Here is a 22,632-nt window from a genome sequence, read left to right as displayed (position 1 = left end):
TGACTTTAGTTTGGTACATGAGGGATGCAGACATCCAAGATGATGCTTCCATCAGGCAGTTGACTATGCAGGGCTGGACTCAGGATGTGTGGACTGCAGATATCAATTCGAGAGTTTCAGCTAGAAGAAAATGTGAGGTGGGGTATGGGCTGGGGGGGCCAATACACGGAAAGGAGTAGAGGACTGAGGCCTGAGCCTAGAGGAATACCCACATTTAAGCCCGAAACAAGGGGGAGGGCTCAAGAAAAGAGTCTGAGAAAGAGCTGAGAGAGGGAAAAAAAAAAACAAGGAAAGTGTAGCTTTGCCAGCCAAGGGAGGGAAGTTTCAGGAAGGAATCTGGAGCGAGAGTTTACTGAGATGTGGACTGACAAGAAGCTGCTATTTTTGGCAGTTAGTTGCTGGTCAGGGTAGGACTGGTCTCAGTCACAACAGCTATGAAGCAGAGGCAGGGTTCTGAGTAATTCACATACTCCCCAATCACATTAGCCTCAGTTATCAGGGTATTGCAGGATAAATAAGTGTAATTACTTCATAAAGTTTAATATCGCTCAGTTTCCAAATAAATCCCCTCAGTCCTCAACTTAATTTGGCCCACTAAGAGGAAATCGCAAAGAGTAGAAGGCGAGGCCGAAGACCAGATATATAAAGGATAACTAATAAATATTAATGAGGTTTCACCTCACGCCAACCATGTCCCGAGAGACCCTCTTCTGGAGCCCCGCCCCTCATGAATATGTATATAGCGGTGCCCGCCGCGCACTGCCCCGCCCTCTACTCTTCTCCCTCGCAACGGACTCTCCCCACAAACGGGAAACAAGATGGCGGCGGCAGGTCCGAGTACTCGGGCCTCTTCCGCGGCGGCAGCGGCAGCTCTGAATCGGCGGGGTCGGCGGGGCCGCTGTGACGAGATGGCGGCAGCCAAGACTGGGACCCCGGGCCCGGCCTCTGGCCCCGCGCTGCTGGTGTTGCCGCCGCCGTTGCTGCAGCCGCCGCCACCGCCGCGGCCAGAGGAGTCGGACTGCGCTGGGTGCCTGGAGACCCCGGGGGAAGCGGCGGCCCTGCCGTGCGGCCACTCGCTGTGCCGAGGCTGCGCCCAACGCGCCGCCGACGCGGCGGGCCCGGGTTGCCCGCGCTGCCGCGCCCGCGGCCCGGGCTGGGCCCGCCGTCGGGCCCGCGACAACTGGCAGCCCGACGCGGAGGTGCTGGGCGAGCGCGCCCGCCGCGGCCCACCCGAGCGCTGCCGCCCGCGTCGTGACGGGGGCGCGGCCGCCACGGGGCCTAGGCCCGAGCAGGAGACGCGCGGCGCGCCAGCGGAGCCAGGTGGAGTTTCCTCTTCTCCCCTTGGGGTCCAGAGCGAGGCTGCCGCGCCCCGGCCTGGCCTGGTTAGGGGGTGGAGGGTCCCAGGCCCTGGCCCTGCTCGAGCGGGTGTCGAGAGTTCTCGTGGGGTTGGAACCGGGCTTTGCCCAGGTGCAGTATGTGTTTCTGAATTTTGAACTTCGGGATGAAGTACGGGCACGATGGATTTGGAGTCAGAAGTTTGAAGGGAGCCATAGTATTTCTTGGAACAAGTTAGGGCCAGGTTGGAATTGGTGAGTGGAGGAGGGTACCGAACTTTGTAGGGGCAGTGGAGGATCCGAGAAGTGCTTGATTTAGTGTTGGGTGAAGAGCTTGGGGTTGAATTGCTTGTAAAGATGTGATCCCTGGGCCTGAGTGGGTCAATGAGAGGTGTGGCATATACGGAGTTTGAGGGGCAGATTAGATTGATTTTGAGGATGCGAAGGGAGCTTTTCAGACTTGAGCGTTTGAGTTTATATGTGCAGTTTTCACAACATCTTGAAAAACGCAAGAGCCTGGCACGTAGAGAAGACGTAATAAATGATGGCTATTTATATTTATAATAACTAATAATAAGCTCCAGCAGTGCTCTACAAAAAAAGATGGATGGGGTTTAAAAGTTTTGGAAGCGGAGACTGGTTGGCGGGGGCTGCTTCTATCTCGATGGCAGTAGGTTTCCTACTATTTTCCTGGCAGTTAGGAGTCCGTTGAAGGACTGTTGTCTACAACTTCTTTGCCTTCCCCCCGTCCCCGCCCCCCGCCCCCCCCCCCCCCCCCCCCAGCAGCCTGCCACTCTTTGGTGCTGAGCTTGACAGAGAAAGTGCCCTGTTGAAAACACAAAACAAAACTGTTATAACTTGGGACTCTTTGAGACACACCCAGTCAACACAACAGCTAGAGTTCTTTGATAAAAGCTTACCTAGGAAGAGATTTTTCGAGAAACGTAATTAGGACAGGACAGATATTTGCATCTTTTGTGTTGGGAATTCTGCCATGTGCTATTTTCAGTAGGGAAAAGGAGACATTGCTTGTGTATGAAAGTGCAGTCACTAGAAACTACAGGTTCCAGAATGCAGTCTGTTTTGATTCAAGCAGTCAGACACCTGCCACTGTCCTAGGATACCTTATTTTTATTTCTGTCTTATTTTCTGTGTTCCTCGTTATTCCTTTTAAGCTTCATAGCATCCTTATGAGATAGGTACTTTTATTTCCATTTTATAGATGGAACTGAGGCCAAGAGAGGTTAAGTAAGTTGCCCAAGGATGAAAACCCAGTTCCACCTGATTCCTGCTCAGAAAAGGGATGAAGCCCTCCCCAAACATCATCTATGCTATTTAATTTGCTTCAAATTCTGAGATTATGGTAAAAAAAATTAAGACAGCATTTTTCTGGTCTCCATACTAGTACTATTGATTGTATGGTCACGTAGGATACAAATTTCTATTTCCGAAGCCTGTACTCCTTTGTGGAATATCAGGTCTGAGATTTGAACCATGAGAGGGTGTATGACTTGATGATTTGTGCAAACTTTTTCCTTGAAGAAATTTGTGTATCAGTAATTAAGAAAAACAATATAAAATGAGATTTCAAATTAGGCTCTGTTGAGTCACTGAATATCCACCAATTACTTTATATGTTTGTATGAGGACCATTATGAAAAATATTTTTCCTTAAGTGTTCTTATTGTTGGATCATTGAGTGTATATAATTACATGCTTGTTAAGTCAAAATATTATAGAAGAGTATTGCTGAACAGGGTTTGGGAATAAACCCTGTTTATCTTCTAGCTTTAGCAAGTTGTCTAGACCTCTTGAGTTTATATGCAATATTTTTTAATTTAAAACTTTAATAGGCAATTCACATAATTCAAACAAAAATATAAGAAAGTATACAATGAAAAGGTTCCTCCTACTCCTTTCTTCATTTCCCATTTTCACCAAAGATTCATGTTGATTCTTCCACAGTTTCGTTATGCTTATACATGGAAATTCAAATATATTTATTTTATTTTTTGATCTTTTTACATAAAAGGTTATATGTTATATGCACTGGTGCTTTTTTTCATATAACAATACATGATGGATATCTTTTCATATCAGTACATAGAAGGTTTCTTCATTGTACTTATAGTTACAAGGAATTTCATTGAATGGATGTAACATAATTTACTTAATCATCTATTGGTGGATATTTAGGTTGTTTCCAGTCTTTTGCCATTATGAATTATTGTTTATAAAATTGTTTTACAATGTATTTGTACGTTTTTATGAATAGTTCACCTGTAGCTTTCACCAGATTCTCCAAGTGTTGCAAAAAAAAAAATTAAGAACTTTTGTTTTAACCCAGTTCCCTCATTCTACTGAAGAGAGAACTGAGGCCCAGAACAGAGAAGAGAGTGACCAGGTCATTGTGGGTTAGTAGCAGATAACAAGGGCTGAAAGGCTAACCCTTAAATAAGGGCTAAAACATAACCTAATTCACAGTTAAATGTTCGTGATGGTTTGTAATAGACAGTAAAAAATACCAGTTTCATAATAATTACATCACACTTTTATTAGTGGGAAGCAGCAACAATATTAACAATTTTAGGTTAATACAGAAGTATATTGCTTAGCAGTATTCTTTTGGCATAATTAGGTCAATTGATAAAAGAAAGGGCAGGCCTGCTTTATAAAACTGGAAATAAAATTTTGTAGTAAATTCACTGGTATTTAAGTGAAATTCTTAACTTTTTTTTTTTTTTTTTAAATTTCTTGAAGTCCCATGGCTCTTTTGGAATTGAATTGAATTGAATTTTGGAATTTTTTCTGAAAAAAGTGCAAGAGTTTGTGTGTGTTGAAAATTTTGGTTGTGCTGGTGATATTTTTGTTTTTTGTCAGCTTCTCAAGATTTAAAGTTCAGAACCTTAATAACGTCTGTATTAAGTGTTTTATTTTATTCTTACATACACTGTCAATTTGCTTTTGGATACAGTATCAGTTAATTTGTGCAGCAGTGTGTGTTGAAGGTTAAGTCAGTGATCATTTCAAGATGAACCTAGACTTCAACTGTATGTTCTTTGAGGATCTGCAGCTCATTGTATGTATTGACATATTAAGTATTTGGACCATATTGAGCAATATTAAGCAAGTATGTAATGAGTGCCTACTCTGTGCCAGACACTGTTCTAGATCCTTGGGTGACATCAGTGAATAAAATAGTCAAAGATCCCTCCCTCTTAGAGCTTATATTCTAAATTTAGAAACAGTCCTGGTCCATTGATTTTTAAAAAAGAAGATTTACCATACAGACATACATAGGTAGATTTGCAAATATAGGAACATTTAAGCCTCATTGATAAGAATTTTTTAAAATTAATTAATTAATTAACTTATTTTTGGCTGCGTTGGGTCTTCGTTGCTGTGCGGGTTTTCTCTAGTTGCAGCGAGCGGGGGCTACTCTTCATTGCGGTGCGTGGGCTTCTCATTGTGGTGACTTCTATTGTTGTTGAGCACGGGTTCTAGGCGCGCTGTCTTCAGTAGTTATGGTGCAGGGGTTTAGGTGCTCCACATGTGGGATCTTCCTGGGCCAGGACTTGGACCCGTGTCCCCCTACACTGGCAGGCGGATTATTAACCACTGTGCCACCAGGGAAGTCCCAAGCCTCATTGATAATAATTAATTTTAAGAATTCATTTAGTCTTTTGAAATCAAGGATGATCATTCTAAATTATGCTGCCTTTGAACTTGAAACCAGGACCTTTTAAGGACAGTTCTTTGTCCTTTTACGATGGGTAATAACTGAAGAGAAAAGCTAGACAAAGGCTGATGAATCTTTAAATTGGCAGTTTAATTTTTTTTCTATTTGTAGTGTTAAAAGTGCATTTCAAAAATTGAATAATTCAAAAAAATTGAATAGTGCCCCATTTATTCCTTCCCTTTATCCCACCCCAACCTCCCTGTTCATTTAGGGTTGACATTTATCCATTAAAAAAATTTCTTCTTTCTGTGAAAAACAAGTAGTTCTGGTTTATTACTCAGTTGGCAGACAATGTTTGTTATGTGTGCAAACGTAAATTGCATGTAGGACTAATGAATAATGAAATCATGTGATTGTAGTGTAAAAGGACAGGAATTTCCCTTGTCTGAAGGGATTTGTCTTAAAATGTATAAAATGACTCAACTTTTTATCCTAGTAACACATATTCCAGAATTTGAGTGTCCTTATGTGTTTTACTAATATGGAAATATTTGCCTTGTGTTTTTTAAAACTCAGGATGAGATTACCTTATAAACTAAGCCTTAATTACCATTGACAGAATAGCTCCATTCTGTAGAATTCGGGATTGAGCAGCAGGAATTTAGGTGTTATTTGTTTTCCATTCATTTTTCTACTCCCTGTCTAATTTCCATTTAATCTTAGAAGACTTGACTGCCTTGAATTCATTTGAATCTGAGTTTGCTTTAGTGTAGGATGTAGGATATGTTTGTCAAATTTCATTCCACTATTTCAGTGAGCATTTAGGGCACACACTTGTGTAAGAGAATACAATAAAAAAGATGAGTAAGTCATGGTTCCTGTCATTTAAGATTCCACAGTCTTGTTGGGGAAACACACCTTATCAAATAATATACAAAGTGTAAGTGAGGTAAATGCATAATGCCAAGAAGAATAGAACAGTGGGATAACTGACAGTCTTTTGAGGAAACTTGAGGAAGGCACTTGCGCTGTGTGTTGGAAAAAGAATAGGAGTTCACCAGGTGAGGGAAGAGGAGATGGCCATTCCTGGCAAAAGAACCTGCACATACAAAGGCATGAAGGCATTTGGCATATTCAGAGACAGACAGGAAGTTAAATATAGATGGAATGTGGGGCTGGAGTGGGGAAGGAGGAGAGAAGAGACTACAGAAGTTTGATCATGAAGGTCATGGTATGTCATGCTGAAGGAATTTGGGACTTTATCCTATAGACAGTGTGGAGCCCTTAAAAATATTTAAGTAATGGAATGATACTGTCATAATGTGCTTTAGAAAGACAGTATTGGTTGGAGTGTGGAGGAAAGATGTGAATAGAAACTGGAGGAAGGGAGTCTAGTTAGGGGACTGTTTTAGTAGTTCAGACAAGAGGTGAAGACGGGCTGGACTAATGCAGTGATTGTGGGGATGTTTCCTTTAGTTATTCATTAATTTAGTAACCATCTGAGTTGAGGGCCTTCTGTGTGCTAGGCACTGGGGCTGCAAATAGAAATAAAGCATAATTCTGTCTCTTAAGGTCAGTGTAGTTGAGAAGATTGCTATATAAACGTGTAACTGGAATGTGGGGTAATAAATGCAATAACTAATACAAGATATAATTGTAGAACGCAATATGGTATATATTAATCGAGCAAGTTAATGGAGCAGGATCTGGAGACAGACTATCTGTGTTCAAATTCCAGGTCTGCCATTTATAGCTGTTTGTCTTTGGGCACATTGCTTAATTTCTCTGTACCTTAGTTTCCTCATTTTGAAAATGGGGATAGTAGTGGTAGCAAAATCGTAAGGTTGTTGTTAAGACTGAATGAGTTATTAGCATATAAAGAGCTCAACGAATGTTAGCTCTTTTCACAAAAAAAGAGAACCCAGCTTGGATGGGTCAGGAGTGGCTTCCTGGAAAGGCAGACACTTGACCATGAGTATTTAGTAGGCAGATGAAGGGAGGATAAAACTGAGGGAAATAAGTACTTTTAAAAACATAGGAGTATGAAACAAAAGGAGAGTTCTAGGGATTGCAAATATGGGTAGTTGGAGCATAGAGTACATGTGGGAGAGTGGAAGGAGGCAGAATTGCAGAAATAAGCACTTACTGGATAATAGTGGACTTTGAATGCCATGCTAAGAAGGGGGGATCCACCGAAGAGTTTGAAAGAGGAGTACATCTTTGCACTCTAGAGAGATCACTCCTATAGGGGTAATGTAGCAAATGGATTGGAGATCCCAGATTTCTTTTAGCAAGATGGCTAACTTATCTTAGCTAAAGACTCTGTTGCTACAAATATCCAGAAAAGCTGGATGATAAACAACAGTTCTTTGAAATGCATTTCTGAGCTTGCAGGAAAGACAGGAAGATCTCTAGATTCCAAAAACAAAAATGGAACTAAAACCCAAAACTTCATTAAGACCTTGAGCTCATGCTGTGACAGAGATGAAGGAATTGAGTGAGGGGTTGTTTCTGGTTTTTTATTCCTAGTGATTGAGTTTTAACTGTGTGGAAAAAGGAACCAAAACCAAGACTTTTGCATCAGGCTGGGATTCCTGATGTGCTGCATCCTAGGTGAAACGGTGGGCTAGAGAAAAATCTTCCCACTGACACAAGGAAATAAGAAATCTCATCTTGGTTTGCCTGGACTCTATACAAAGAGGAAATGGAAAAAAAGCTTCCCTGAGAAATTGAAGCACAAGACCTATGCCTTGCTCATATTTGCGACCTGAGTTTATATTATATGGTTCAGGTATCCCCATGCTAGGAAATTAATATAAAAGCTGGCTCCAAGCTAGTGATACCACTGGGCCACCTGGAGAAAGGAAAAACAAGACTTGAAGGGGTACTCTCATATCTCAGGCCACAAGGAATTCTCACAGAAGAAATAAACCCCACAGAAGATGAATTTATAATTAAAAGTGACACACAAGGAAACAATTTTCTACCACAAATTAGAGTCAGCAGATATTACAAGCAGGAGGATTACAGCTCTAAGAACTGGCATAGTAGAATGGCAGTTTGAAAGGTAATTTAAAGTAGCATATTTTAAGTGACTAAAGACATTAAACAAGTAATTGACATCCCAATAAACGAATAAGACGTGAAACATACATTTGGAAAAGAACTAAACATAATGAAAAATAGGTTAAAAAAATGCTCAGTAGGGCTTCCCTGGTGGCGCAGTGGTTGAGAGTCCGCCTGCCGGTGCAGGGGGCACGGACGGCTTCGTGCCCCGGTCCGGGAGGATCCCACATGCCGCGGAGCGGCTGGGCCTGTGAGCCATGGCCGCTGAGCCTGTGCGTCTGGAGCCTGTGCTCCGCAACGGGAGAGGCCACAGCAGTGAGAGGCCTGCATACCGCAAAAAAAAAAAAAAAAAAGCTCAGTAAGTAAGTGATCATTTACACAGATGAAGAGAAAGTAGTAAGCTGGGAGTTAGATATAAGGAAATCCTGAGAATGCAGAACAGTAAGATGAAGGAAAATATGAAAGAGGTGGAGAAATGAAAGACTAAGCAAGAAGACACAACATCTAATAGCAGTTCCAGAAGGAGAAAAATAAAATGAGGGAAACATGGAATTTGAAGAGATGACATGAGAATTTTTTGGAATTAATTTAAAAAGACATGAATTTTTAGGTTTAAGCTCATGAGGGCCTAGCAAGAATTAAATGAGCAAACTAAAAACAAACCCCACAACTAAATACATTGCAATGAAACTGCAGAACACCAAAGACACTTTTATAAGCAACCAGAAAGGAAGGACAAAGGAGCAAGAATCAGACTGAGAGCAGATATCTCTTAATAAGAGAGGCCAGAAGAAACTTGAATAATACCTTCCTAGTGCTGAGAGAGATCAGAATTTCATACTCAGTTATCATTCAAGAGTGAAGGCAAAATAAAAGTATTTTCAGATGAACAAAAATATGGAGAATTTACCACACTGTTTCTGAAAGAACTATTACATGAAAGAATGCACTTCTGCAAGAAAGAAATGTAACTTAGGGGAGCGAGAAGGATACAAGAAATCATGATAGGGACTTCCCTGGTGGCTCAGTGGTTAAGAATCCACCTGCCAACGCAGGGGACACAGGTTCGAGCCCTGGTCCAGGAAGATCCCACATGCTGCAGAGCAACTAAGCCCGTGCACTGCAACTACTGAGCTTGTGCTCTGGACCCATGAGCCACAACTACTGAGTCTATGTGCCACAGCTACTGAAGCCCGCATGCCCAGAGCCCATGCTCTACAGCAAGAGAAGCCACCGCAATGAGAAGCCCGTGCACTGCAACAAAGAGTAGCCCCCGCTCTCTACAACTGAAGAAAGCCCACGCGCAGCAACGAGACTCAATGCAGCCAAAAATAAATAAATTAGTTAAAAAAAAAAGAAATCATGATGAACAAAGAAATTGGCTCGGTAAATGAAGAACTGACTGTATGAAACAAAAATAATTATGACTGATTTGTTGGGGCTAAAACCAAAGTGGAACTAAAATATCAGATGAGGATAAAATGTAAGCTGGGAGGGAAAGTGACCAGCATTAAAGAGTTATATATAGTTCAGAAGGAAGATAGAGATATTAATTAACTTTAAGCTTTCAGTCAGGTGCATATTAAAAATGGAAGGATAACCACTAAAAGAAAAGAAATGCAATGTATAACTTGATCTACTATGTATATATAGAACCATACACTTCCCAAATTAGAGAATATACATTCTTTTAAATTAAAAGTGAAATTTTTATGTAATTTTATGTAATTTATGTAATTAGGCACAAAGAAATTATCAACAAATACCAAAGCTTGATATATCAACCATGTTTTCTGACCCCAATACAATAAAATTAGAAATTAATAACAAGTATAACTGATTCTCCTCACCTCCTATCCATGTTTGGAAATTTAAAAAGTAAAAGCAAAAATAAACTAAAAATAAATGGATGAAGAACAAATTCATGGAAACTGGAAAATATTTAGAATTAAATAACAGTGGAAACACTATATGTCAAAATCTGTGGAATACAGCAAAGCAGTACTAAGAGGAAAAATTTTTTTCATCTTTATTGGAGTATAATTGCTTTACAATGTTGTGTTAGTTTCTGCTGTACAACGAAGTGAATCAGCTATATGTATACGTATATCCCCGTATCCCCTCCCTCTTGCGTCTCCCTCCCACCCTCCCTATCCCACCCCTTTAGGTGGTCACAAAGCACCGAGCAGATCTCCCTGTGCTATGCAGCTGCTTCCCACTAGCTATCTACTTTACATTTGGTAGTGTATATATGTCAGTGCTACTCTCTCACTTCGTCCCAGCTTCCCCTTCCCCTCCTGTGTCCTCAAGTCCATTCTCTACATCTGTGTCATTATTCCTGCCCTGCCACTAGGTTCATCAGTACCATATTTTTAGATTCCAATGTATGTGTTAGCATACAGTATTTGTTTTTTTCTTTCTGACTTACTTCACTCTGTATGATAGCCTCTAGGTCCATCCACCTCATTACAAATTACTCAATTTTGTTTCCTTTTTATGGCTGAGTAATATTCCATTGTATATATGTACCACATCTTCTTTATCCATTCATCTGTTGATGGACACTTAGGTTGCTTCGATGTCCTGGCTATTGTAAATAGTGCTGCAGTGAACAGTGTGTTACATGTCTCTTTTTGAATTATGGTTTTCTCAGGGTATATGCCCAGTAATGGGATTGCTGGATCATATAGTAGTTCTATTTTTAGTTTTTTAAGGAACCACCATACTGTTCTCCATAGTGGCTGTATCAATTTACATTCCCACCAACAGTGCAGGAGGGTTCCCTTTTCTCCATACCCTCTCCAGCATTTACTGTTTCTAGATTTTTTGATGACGGCCATTCTGATTGGTGTGAGGTGATACCTCAATGTGGTTTTGATTTGCATTTCTCTAATGATTAGTGATGTTGAGCATCTTTTCATGTGTTTGTTGGCAATCTGTATGTCTTCTTTGGAGAAATGTCTGTTTAGGTCTTCTGCCCATTTTTGGATTGGGTTGTTTGTTTTTTTGATATTGAGTTGCATGAGCTGCTTGTATACTTTGGAGATTAATCCTTTGTCAGTTGCTTTGTTTGCAAATATTTTCTCCCATTCTGAGGGTTGTCTTTTCATCTTGTTTATGGTTTCATTTGCTGTGCAAAAGCTTTGAAGTTTCATGAGGTCCCATTTGTTTATTTTTGTTTTTATTTCCATTACTCTAGGAGGTGGGTCAAAAAAAGATCTTGCTGTGATTTATGTCATAGAGTGTTAATGCCTCTGTTTTCCTCTTAGAGTTTTATAGTGTCTGGCCTTACATTTAGGTCTTTAATCCATTTTGAGTTTATTTTTGTGTATGATGTTAGGAAGTGTTCTAATTTCATTCTTTTACATGTACCTGTCCAGTTTTCCCAGCACCACTTATTGAAGAGGCTGTCTTTTCTCCATTGTATATTCTTGCCTCCTTTGTCAAAGATAAGGTGACCATATGTGAATGGGTTTATCTCTGGGCTTTCTCTCCTGTTCCATTGAGCTATATTTCTGTTTTTGTGCCAGTACCATACTGTCTTGATTACTATAGCTTTGTAGTATAGTCTGAAGTCTGGGAGCCTGATTCCTTCAGCTCCATTTTTCTTTCTCAAGATTGCTTTGGCTATTCGAGGTCTTTTGTGTTTCCATACAAATTGTAAAATTTTTTGTTCTTATTCTGTGAAAAATGCCATTGGTAATTTAATGGGGATTGCATTGAATCTGTAGATTGCTTTGGGTAGTAGAGTCATTTTCACACTGTTGATTCTTCCAATCCAAGAACATGGTATATCTCTCCATTTGTTTGTATCATCTTTGATTTCTTTCATCAGTGTCTTATCTGCATACAGGTCTTTTGCCTCCTTAGGTAGGTTTATTTTTAGGTATTTTGTTCTTTTTGTTGCAGTGATAAATGGGAGTGTTTCCTTAATTTCCTAAGAGGAAAATTTAAGTGCCTATATCATATTTCATTGAATCTTAAGATGTCATCATTTGTGAGATGGACTATTACTTTCCAAATACAGTGCTTTCCTATCACTTAGACTTTGAAACTTTATGCTTACTGAAAGAACTCATATATATTTACTTAGATATAGATTTAGCATATCACTCATGCATATATTTATAAAAGGAAGGGAAGTAACAAATTAGTAGAATATTCCTGTGACTTCATATGCAGAGTTTGATTCTTCTAAATCACTTTCTGATGGAAGCACAGAGGTTTGTGTTTTTCTACATAGTATTGCTCACAATGTCATTGAGAGCATTGGTGATAGAACATTTCTTAAAAGAGTGCTCCACAGCTATCTCCAGCATTTTCTTTCAAACTGCTGGCACCCATCAAATTTTGATCCTGATGTTTTCTTGAACTGGCCAGCAGGTATCAACGAAAGGTTTTCAGATGAGACTCATAGTTCTTTGTCAGATGGTCTGTAATAGGTTTATTGACTAACATTGAGAAGTTACAGTTGTCTAGTCATGCCACCAGGGATAACTGCCAAGTAACTACTACTTTTGCAAGCTTATTCTTTAATTGTTTATGTTCATACATAGATAAGCAGTGACAGTTGCACCATCACTGCTTGCCCGACTGACGGTGATTGTAAGACTAATTGTAAGAAACATCCCAATTTCAGCAATATTAATATGAAAAAATTTATGTCCTAGAATCTGTAAGGTTTTTCAATAGAAGAAAGCCTGAAAATTATTAAGTGGCCAACTGAAGAAGCTAGGAAAGTAACAGCAGATTAAACCCAGAGGAAGTAGAAGTTAGGAAAGAATAAAGATAAGAATAGAAATTAATGGAGTAGAAAACAGTGAAGAGGATTAATAAAACCAAAATCTAACTCATTGAAGATATTAATATAGGCTCTATGTTATAGACAAATCTCAGGCAAGATTGGTCAATGAAAAAGAAACACAAGAAAGCATAAACAATGTTAGGAATGAAACAGGGAATATGACTATAGCTATGATAAGGATTTCTAAAACCCTATACATATTGAATATGGAAAACTTTATGCCCATGAATTTGGAAGATTGTGTAAAATAGTCGGTTTCCTAAAAAATACAATCTATTGCAGCTGAGTCAAGAATAAGTAGAAAATATTAATAGAAATGTAACTAAAAAAGAAATTGAATAGTAAAATCTACCCACTAAGTAATGTGTGGATGCAGTGAGCAAAATCCGGAATGTGAGAAATTACAGGACAGATGGCCCATTTTTTCCCCACAAATACATGAAGAAGAAGGGGAGAAAAGCAATACATAGAAGGGAAACCTACAGATTAAAAGACAAAACCCATTTAAGCGTATGGACTAATTTGGATTCTGATTTGAAAAACTGTATAAAAATATTTGATAGGAATTTGAATACTGACTGGATGTTTGTTGGTATTAAAGATTATTAAATTTTTAGTGTGAAATCTTTTTTCTGGTTACATATTTTAAAGAGTCCTTATTTTTAAGAGAGATGCTAAAATGTTTATAGGTAAGATGGTATGGTGTCTGGGATTTCTTCAAAACAATTTATTCAAGGGGAAAGGGAACAAGTAAAGATTTGGGAAATAGATGAAATAAGATTGACAATGGGTTGACTGTTGAAGCTGGGTGATGGATATGTTGGGGTTCATTGTACTGGTGTCTCTAATAAATATGTGAGTCATTTTCATAGTAAAAAGCAGGAAAAAAAATTCTATCCATTAAAGGAACACAAGGCACAGATGGTTTTACAGGTTACCCAAATATTGAAGGATGGATAATCCTTGTGCAGACCATTCCAGGGAATAAAAAATGTTTCTAGACTCATTTTGGAGGGCTTTTACAACATGACATCAAAATCACACAAAGGTAGTATAAGAAAGGAAAAATATAGGCCAATGAATGTAGATTTTAGAAGTCCCAAGTGAAATCTGCACTAGTCTAGTAGTGTATTTTTTTTTTTAATCACAATCAAGTAGTATTTATTCCGGGAATGAGAGTTCAGTTTAACATTAAGAATCTAATGTAATTCACCATATTAATAAAGAGTAAAACCATATGATCATCTCAATAGATGCTCAAAAGAGCATTTGACAGAATTTACCATTCATTTATTATTTTAAAAGCTAGAACACTTGGAATAGAAGGGAATTTTTTTTTAATTTAATTTTTTTTAGTGGAACTTGTCAATACGAATGATTAGTAGCCAAGAACACTGAACCAGGGTTAAATAGTTTAAAAAGTAATTAAGGGTCCAGTAACATGTCCTCATATACTTGAATTTGGTAGATGACAGGTGGCATTACAAATCAGTGGGGCAAAAATATTTTCAGTTGTGGATAGTTAGCTAACCTTACAGAAAACAAGGAAAAATAGATCTTTACCTCACACGATACACAAAAAGTTAATACCAGATCGATTAAAGGTCAAACTATAAAACTTAGAAAATACTAGGAGTATCTGTGAAAGTGGGATAGGAAGAATTCTTTAAACAAAAAATACAGAGTAAAGGAAAAGATTGATAATTTGGTCACATTAAAATCAAAACTTCTGTATGATAAAAGATAAAGTAGGGAGATGAACCACAGAATGTGAGAAAATACTTCCAATGTAGTAACAAAAGATTAATGTCCAAAATATATGAAGAACTACAAATCACTATGACAGACACCTCATTAGAAAAATGGTGAGCGGATTTGAATAGACATTTCACAGAAGAGGGAAACTGAAAGGCCAATAAAACACCTGGAATGATTCTCAATATCGTTAGTAGCTAGGGAAGAGATCTAGAATACCAAGGGAAGATTGAGCTAATACATGAACAGGGATATTTCTCCCATTCTGGTGACTCTGTACTCACTGCTGTCTAGTTCTGGACAATGTTAATTGTTTGAAATTTAAGTTTCTATTGAATCAAAATATTCTTCCCTAGTTTCAATATTCAAGTATTTAAAGACCATGATTTTTTCTATCTAAATTCTTAGGCTAAACTTCTCAAATTCATCTCTTTGGTCCTCTTTCTCCCTTTCCCAGATTTCTGGTCATACTACACTACTTACAGTTCTTATAATATAGTATGCTTTTTGAAACTTTTCTGACCTTTTGTCACCTATGATTATTCTGCCTGGAATATTCTCCCTGTTATCCTTCTGTCAGATTATACTCAGGTGAAACAAGTGCTCTGTGAATTTTTTTCTCAAATAGGAGTTGATTGCCTTCCTTTGTGACACCACATGAGTATGTGTATTCGTCATGTCACTGGATTTCAGTCCCTTGTTTGTGTGTCTGTCTCTGGCATTACACTGAACTCTTTGAGGTCAGGGACTATGTCTTTGGGTATTCAGCACTTAATATGGTACCTAGAATGTGTTAGATACTCAGTAAATGTTTAATAGAGGAAAAAGAGTCCTAAAAAAATCCTTAAAAAAAGATTTTTGATTATATATAATGATTCCTTTATCCTTCTGTTCATCTTTAAATATGCCACTCATAATTGACCCTCATGCATTAAATAATGCCTGACCAGTGCAAAATGTAGTGAGGTTTACCATCTCTCCATCTGGATGCCAAATTCTTATTAATGCTGCCAAAGATCGCATTGACCTTGCTCATCCTGTACGCAACAGAACTACAGATTCAGGATGAGCAACTCAGTTCTCAAAACAGAACTGAGCCAGTCTTCCTCATTACATGTGTGTACAATTAAATTTTTAAGCCTGAAGACAACTTATATCCAGTTTTGGTTTTTATTTTTCTAAATAGCAGCGGACATATTTTTCCTTTACTTCTGTTTTGCCATTTGTGTTTTGTCTAGTGTTTGGTTCTGTAAAACTATTATGATAAAACCTCAAAAGATTGGACCCTGTTAATTTGTTGTTGACTTGGACTTTACTAAAGTTTACTTTTGGTTTCATTATAAAGAAAGGCTTTACAAATTGATCTTCTTTCAGACAACAAATTCTTTAAAAGATCTTAGTACAGAATGGTGCTGGTTTTAAAGCACTTTCTCATCGGTATATTCAACAACAAAAAATTTAAGCCACTGTTTTGTACTGAGACACATACCTAGAGATCATCCCAATAGGTTCAAGAAAATCTCCTAGTTTGGGGAATCAGAGGCAGAAACAAGTAATTATAACACAGGTAATAAATCCTACTACAATTGAGGTAAGTGCAGAATGTTGTGAGGACCTGCAGAAGGCTAATGTAATTCTCCCTGGGTTAAGTGAGAAACGCTTTGCAAAGGAGAGGGCAATAAACAGGGCTTTGAACTGATTATCATACAGTGAAAAAGAAAAAACATTGTGGGAAGAGGAAGTGGCATATGTAAAGAGACAGGGTCTGGCATATCTAGGAATAGTGATTATGTGTGAAGGCTGGGGAGGGGAGAGTATTGAGGGAATGTGAGAAAATATGGCTGGGGTGGTAGACTGAGTCTTGTTTATAAATCTTGGAGGCAGAGGGAAGCCAATGAAAGTTATTAAGCAGGAAGATGATAGGGTCAGGTCTGCTTTATAAAGAACTAGGGAAGCAGTGTTGAAGATAGAAAGACAAAGAGTCTTAAGAGACAGGCCAGTTAGGCTACCATTTTAATGTGCACAGAATCTGTACCAAGAGGGTACTGGAGGATTAGATGAGATAAACATCCCTGTTAAGGTAGGTATTACTCCCATTTTATGGATGAAGAAACAGGCTTAGCAAGGATAAATACTGGTAGATACAAAGCCAGTGGGTAGTAGATTTGAATGCAGGTTGGTATGGTTCAAAATCCTACACTCTTTCTAATTTTGGTATCATTCCACTTTGTGGACTATTGTGGATGATTTTTCACCTCAAAAAGAGCAGAAATTAAGTCCAAAGGCTTTTGTCCAGGGTGGTGGTGGATATAGAGATGGTCTTGGTCTTGGTCTGCCTAGGCCTGCATGGCCTTCATCTCTGCAGCATTCCTGTACCTACGCTTGCTTTTGTGACCTCCTTTATTGTGTGCCTCATGCTTGGACTGTGCTAATCCAGTTTGGGCTGCCTTGCTGTGCCTGTTGTTTGGGCCATTTCTGGATTCAACAAGGAACCTTATACTTTGACTCTACTCTTGGTTAATACCTGCTTTTGCAAATTCTATTGATCTCTACTCTCTTTGTCTTTTTCTAATCTAGATGTCTTAGTCACTTTGGGTTGTGATAACAGAATACCATGGACTGGGTGGCTTATAAACAACAGAAATTTATTTGTCACAGTCCTAGAGGGTGGCAAGTCAAAGATCAAGACTGGTAGATTCAGTGTCTCGTGAGGACCTGCCTCCTGGTCCTCACTTGGTGGAAGGGGCAGGGAGCTCTCTGGGGTCTCTCTTTTTTTTTTTTTTTTAACATCTTTATTGGAGTATAATTGCTTTACAATGGTGTGTTAGTTTCTGCTTTATAACAAAGTGAATCTGGGGTCTCCTTTATAAGCGCCCTAATCCCATTCATGAGAGCTTTGCCCTCATGACCTAATCACCTTTCCAAGACCCCACCACCAAATACCATCACACTGGGGATTAGGTTTCAACGTATAAATTGTGTAGGGGACACAAACATTCAATCTATAGCACCAGGGGTTAGGAAATTACATTCAGCAGGCCAGATCCAGCCTACTGCTTATTTTTGTAAATTTTTATTGGAACACAGCCATGCTTATTCATATTGTCTATGGCTGCTTTCATGCTACAATGGCAGAATTGAGCAGCTGTCTTTTGGTCTGCAAAGCTGAAAATATTTACTATCTGGCCGTAAGTCTACACAGACTTAGGCTGCTTAAGACTCATTATTCTTTCCAGATCGAGGTACAAATCAGGTTAATTTTTTAAGCTAAGGAAGCAAGATGCAACTTGGAATTTGAATATTTATCATTAATTTTTATTAGCAGTTAATAAGCACCATGTAGTTGTCCCACTTATATATAGAGAAAAAAATCTCTGATGCCATTTTTTTCCCTACAATTCTGAGAAATTTCTATCTCTGAAAAGATTAAGTAGAATTTTTTCTTATAAGGATGTATCTAACACTTAATGAATATCAATTATATATCCAGCATTGTACAATACATTAAATCATGTCATTTAATCATTCATAATAATTTATTTGGGAAGTGGGGAAACTGAGGGCTAGAGAAGTTGTAGTGTGCTCAGTGTCACACTGATAAGTGATGGAGTCTGATTGGTCTCCACAGCCTGGGATCTTTCTTACTTTTGAAAGTTATCTGGCAGACGTATGGATGGTGAAGTGCTGTAACTGTATGGGGAAGATCCTGCCCAAATTTGGCATTGTTACCACATAAAATTAAGGAACATCTTATTCCCCAAGCATGCTGGATAACTGAAGTTTTATTGTTTATTAATAGTTTTATTAATATTAATAAGATTAAATATGGTGGTATCCTTGTTGATGACAGGATGAGTTTAGATTCCCTAGCCTAATGTTGAAGGTTCTCTATAATTTGGCCCCAACCTACCCTTTCTGGCCTATACAACTCTCTTACATAAACTTTCTGCTCTAGCAGAATGTATTTATTTACTATCCAGGCTTCACACTTAAAAAAAATTAAAATTGTGGTAAAAAACACATAACTTGAAACTTACTGTCTTAACCTTTTAAGTGTGCAGTTCAGTAGTGTTATCACACTTTGGTCCCGGACGAGGGCTCGAACCTGTGTCCCCTGCATTGGCAGGTGGATTCTTAACCACTTGCGCCGGGTCTTAGTTGTGGCACAGGGGATCTTTGTTGTGGTGTGCAGGCTCTTTGTTGTGGCATGCTTCGAACCCGGGCCCCCTGCATTGGGTGCGCGGAGTTTTAACCACTGGACCACCAGGGAAGTCCCCTTCTGTCTTTTAACTTAATCTAAGTTTTACCAGTTAGACTCAGCTTCATCCAACCTTCCTAAAGCCTTGACTCTCCTTCCCAGCCCTTGTTCTCTTGCTCCTACAGATGTCTGTTGGAACATTTGCTTGTAAGATGCATTTGGCAATTGTTCATTTTGTGACTTTGCATTTGTCATCGTCTCTGTAATTATTTAAATCTCTTCTTACAACTTTTTATGACTTTGTCTTAGCTAAGAAGCTATGTTAATAAGTGCTTTGGGGAAAGGGTCTCATGCCTTTTTTTGGTGTATGTTCTCTTCCCACAGCACCTCCCTCTTCCTCACTGTTCACTTCCCTCTTTAACTTCCTGATCTCTGATAACAGTTTTCATTATTCTTACACACTTATGTATGATAACTTGATATGTTATTAATATTTTCTTCTCCCTTTGTGACTTCTACAATTATATTGTTATTTCTTTTTCTATTTGTTATTTCCATTTCTATATTTAATATTCATGTTTGAAATTATAAGGCATATTCAGTCTGGCGTCTGCATCTCTCATTTAACATAAATGGTTTCCTATCTAATTAAAGCAATATTGCATTTTTTATATTTTATTTTATTTATTTTTGGCTGTGTTGGGTCTTTGTTGCAGTGCGCAGGCTTCTCATTGTGGTGGCTTCTCTTGTTGCAGAGCACAGGCTCTAGATGTGTGGGCTTCAGTAGTTGTGACTCACGGGCTCAGTAGTTGTGGCTCGCGGGCTCTAGAGTGCAAACTCAGTAGTTGTGGCGCATGGGCTTAGTTGCTCCGCGGCATGTGGGATCTTTCTAGACCAGGGCTCGAACCCGTGTCCCCTGCATTGGCAGGCAGATTCTTAACCAGTGCACCACCAGGGAAGCCCAATATTGCATATTATTAAAAAAAATTTCTATATAATTTTGATGCCAGGATAATAGTACATTGTATGGACTGTCTGTAATTAGCCTAATCATTCCCTCAATATTGGACATGTAGGTTATTCTCAGTTTTTGTTTTGCAGTTATGAACAATGTTGCAGTGAAAATCTTTTTATGTAAAAGTTTTTCTGTATTTTAGATTATTTTCTAAGATTCCTAGAAATTATTAGGTCAAAAGTTACAAACATGTTTTAAGTTCTTGGTATGTGAGTTGTGACATCTTGATTTCATTAGTTCTTTGCCAAGGATAGTTTTAAAACACAGTTTGAGTTACTATAGCAGTAATCTGTAGTGTTAATTATGGTACTTAGGTAAGCAGTTTTCAAATTTGATATGAATATTTTCTTAACTTTTAACTTTTTCTCTGTGCACTTCCTCTTCTTTCCAGGTAAACGCTCTTTATGTTGCCTCCTGTAAATTGTTAATGTCTTGGGCAAGTAGGTAAAGGAGCAATTGCATTAGTTTAAGACAGTTGGTACTTGGCTGTCATCTGCACTCTTGGAGAGTTAGAAGGAGTAAACCAAAAAAATAGTAGATAAAATGGAAAGCACTTTAGTTTGGTTTTAGAACGTATTTGTGGTTCACTCCCCATGTTTCCACCTTCCTACTTCTAAATGGTATGCCTAATTTAACATTAAAGTTTCTCCTTTAGAATATTCCATTTGAAGGTAGTTCAGAAGTTTGGTGGGTAGTATAAGCAGGTAACCTTGAGATTGATATGGATAATGACCTCTTGGTTCCTGTGTATCTTTGCACTTACATAGGTTTTGTTGTAGAAGATGTACTTTGATTCATTGTCTTCTTTTGCTGTTGTGTACCTCTACCTCATGCTTTTCTGAGCTGCAGTCAGGTGTTTAGTTGTATAACTCTTCGACATTCTATAGTAGTTTCACTTGCATATGTTTTTCTTTCCCTAGTAAGATTGTAAGTTTCTTTAGGACTTGGACCACACATTTTCTACCTTTATTAGATTCCTTTCTTGACTTTCTTAAAAGAATATTCTCTCCTTTTGTCTTCTTCCTCACTGCTTGTTCCCTCTTTATTAATGGTTTGTGGTTTCATGACGAAAATCTTGTCTTCTCCACTGCTTATGAAGAATGTAGATTTTGCTTCTGGCTATGATGGAGCAGATTGTAGCACACCAGAACTCCTGCTGAGAATAACTAGAAAAGCCTGATTTAAAAAAAAATCTATATGAAGGCATTGGTAAATTGCCAAGGCAGCCAGGACTTCAGACATTTGTGGATTCTTGGCAAAGGGAGAGTATAGCTATTAAGAGGCAAAAAAGCCAGCAGAGCTTTCTTCATGGGGCTAGGGATACAAAAATTATAGTTCAGGGCTGCCAAGGCAGCCAAAACTTGAGAGGCCAAGATCCCAGAGAGAAGGGAGGTGCATCTCCCTGCACCCCCCCCCTCCGCCCCAGCCTCTCTACCTGCTTTTTTTTCTCTTGAGGCATTTGCAGATTCTTTAACTGTGTAGGGTAAAAGGTTAAGAAGCTTCCGAGAAGCCTAATGAAAAACAGAGCACTCTTTTAGCAGTTCTTCAGTGTTGAGGAGAAAAAAGTTGAGGGCCTTCCAAGGAAGGCAGGCTTGGAAAATACCCTTAACTCTCAGTTAGATCCTCAGAGGGCTACAAACTAGGGTAGAACAAACTTTTCAAGTTTTACAAAGCCTGCAGCCAACCTTGAATAAGCTCATGTCCTGAATGGATTGTGAGGTGATCTACCCTTAGTCTAATTGCCTGTCAGAGAACATGGTGAATCTTCTGTAGGATGTTATATCATCCACAGCCTTTATAGTTTTTCATAACACAATGAATGGCATTCCAACAAAAATTACGTGGTAAACCAAGAAACCAGACCAGGAATAAAAACAGACAGTATAGGAAAGGATCCATTGTATCCCAGTCACTTATAATTTATTCAGTCATTCTAAAATAGAAGGACATTTAGGTTGTTTCCAGTCTTTAGTATTGCGATTGATCTGCAGTGAATATTCTTGTCTGTACATCTTTGTACACGTGTATGATACATCATTAAGATAACGAATACCCTTGCTAACTCTTGTCTTTATCAAATTTTTTTGATATTTGCCAATCTGATATATAAAAGTGTTTTGTTTCAGAAATTTTTAATATCTTGAAATGAGCGAAATTGAGCATATTTTAATTTGTTTACAAGTCATCTGAATTTATGTTTCTGTAAACTGCCTGACCTTTGCCCATTGTCATATAGGGTTGTTCAGTTTCTTTTTCTTTTTTTTTTTTTTTTTAATATTAAAGAGGTAATAAAGAACAGTGGGTAAGAGGACCAATTCTGGAGCCAGATTGCCTGAGTTTAAATCATAGCTCTTTCATTTACAGTAGTGTAGCCTTGGGCAAGTTATATGCTCTGTGCTTCAGTTTCTTCATCTGTAAAGTGGGGATAATAGCATCTCTCCATTGGGTCATTATGAAGATTAGATGAGTTAAAATATAGAGTGCTTAGAAATGGGCCTGGCATGATCAAAGTGCTATATAACTGCCAGTCATCAGAATGATACTGGTCGTGGAGATAGAGATGGAAATTAGCAGAGAGATTTTTTTATTTGCCCAAGTACAAATAACTAGTAAGTGGGAGAATTCAAATTAGGATCAAGATCTTGGGACTCTTAAGTCCAAAGTTCTTTTTCATTCTGCTGCACTAATAAGAAATTGAATGTACAGGGGTAAAAACTCAAGCATAGCCAGGTACTAAGGGATGTTTACCTTTGGATTTGAGAGTTATTGGGGTAGCGTCTT

General features: G+C 38.6%; 1 protein-coding gene across 1 annotated transcript in view; it reads left to right on the top strand.

The window, feature by feature from the left end:
• The first annotated feature begins 818 nt into the window (after positions 1 to 818).
• The window catches only part of RNF169 (ring finger protein 169), an 82,047-nt gene continuing 60,233 nt past the window's right edge, over positions 819 to 22,632 (top strand). Inside the window, exon 1 of the mRNA XM_065883214.1 lies at positions 819 to 1,320. Within this exon, the coding sequence (XP_065739286.1) occupies positions 819 to 1,320 (502 nt within the window). The remainder of the gene's footprint in view (positions 1,321 to 22,632) is intronic.

The sequence above is a fragment of the Phocoena phocoena genome, chromosome 8 (assembly GCF_963924675.1).
Source record: "Phocoena phocoena chromosome 8, mPhoPho1.1, whole genome shotgun sequence".
NCBI classification, from domain to species: domain Eukaryota; kingdom Metazoa; phylum Chordata; class Mammalia; order Artiodactyla; family Phocoenidae; genus Phocoena; species Phocoena phocoena.
This window is presented reverse-complemented; position numbering and strand designations above follow the sequence as displayed.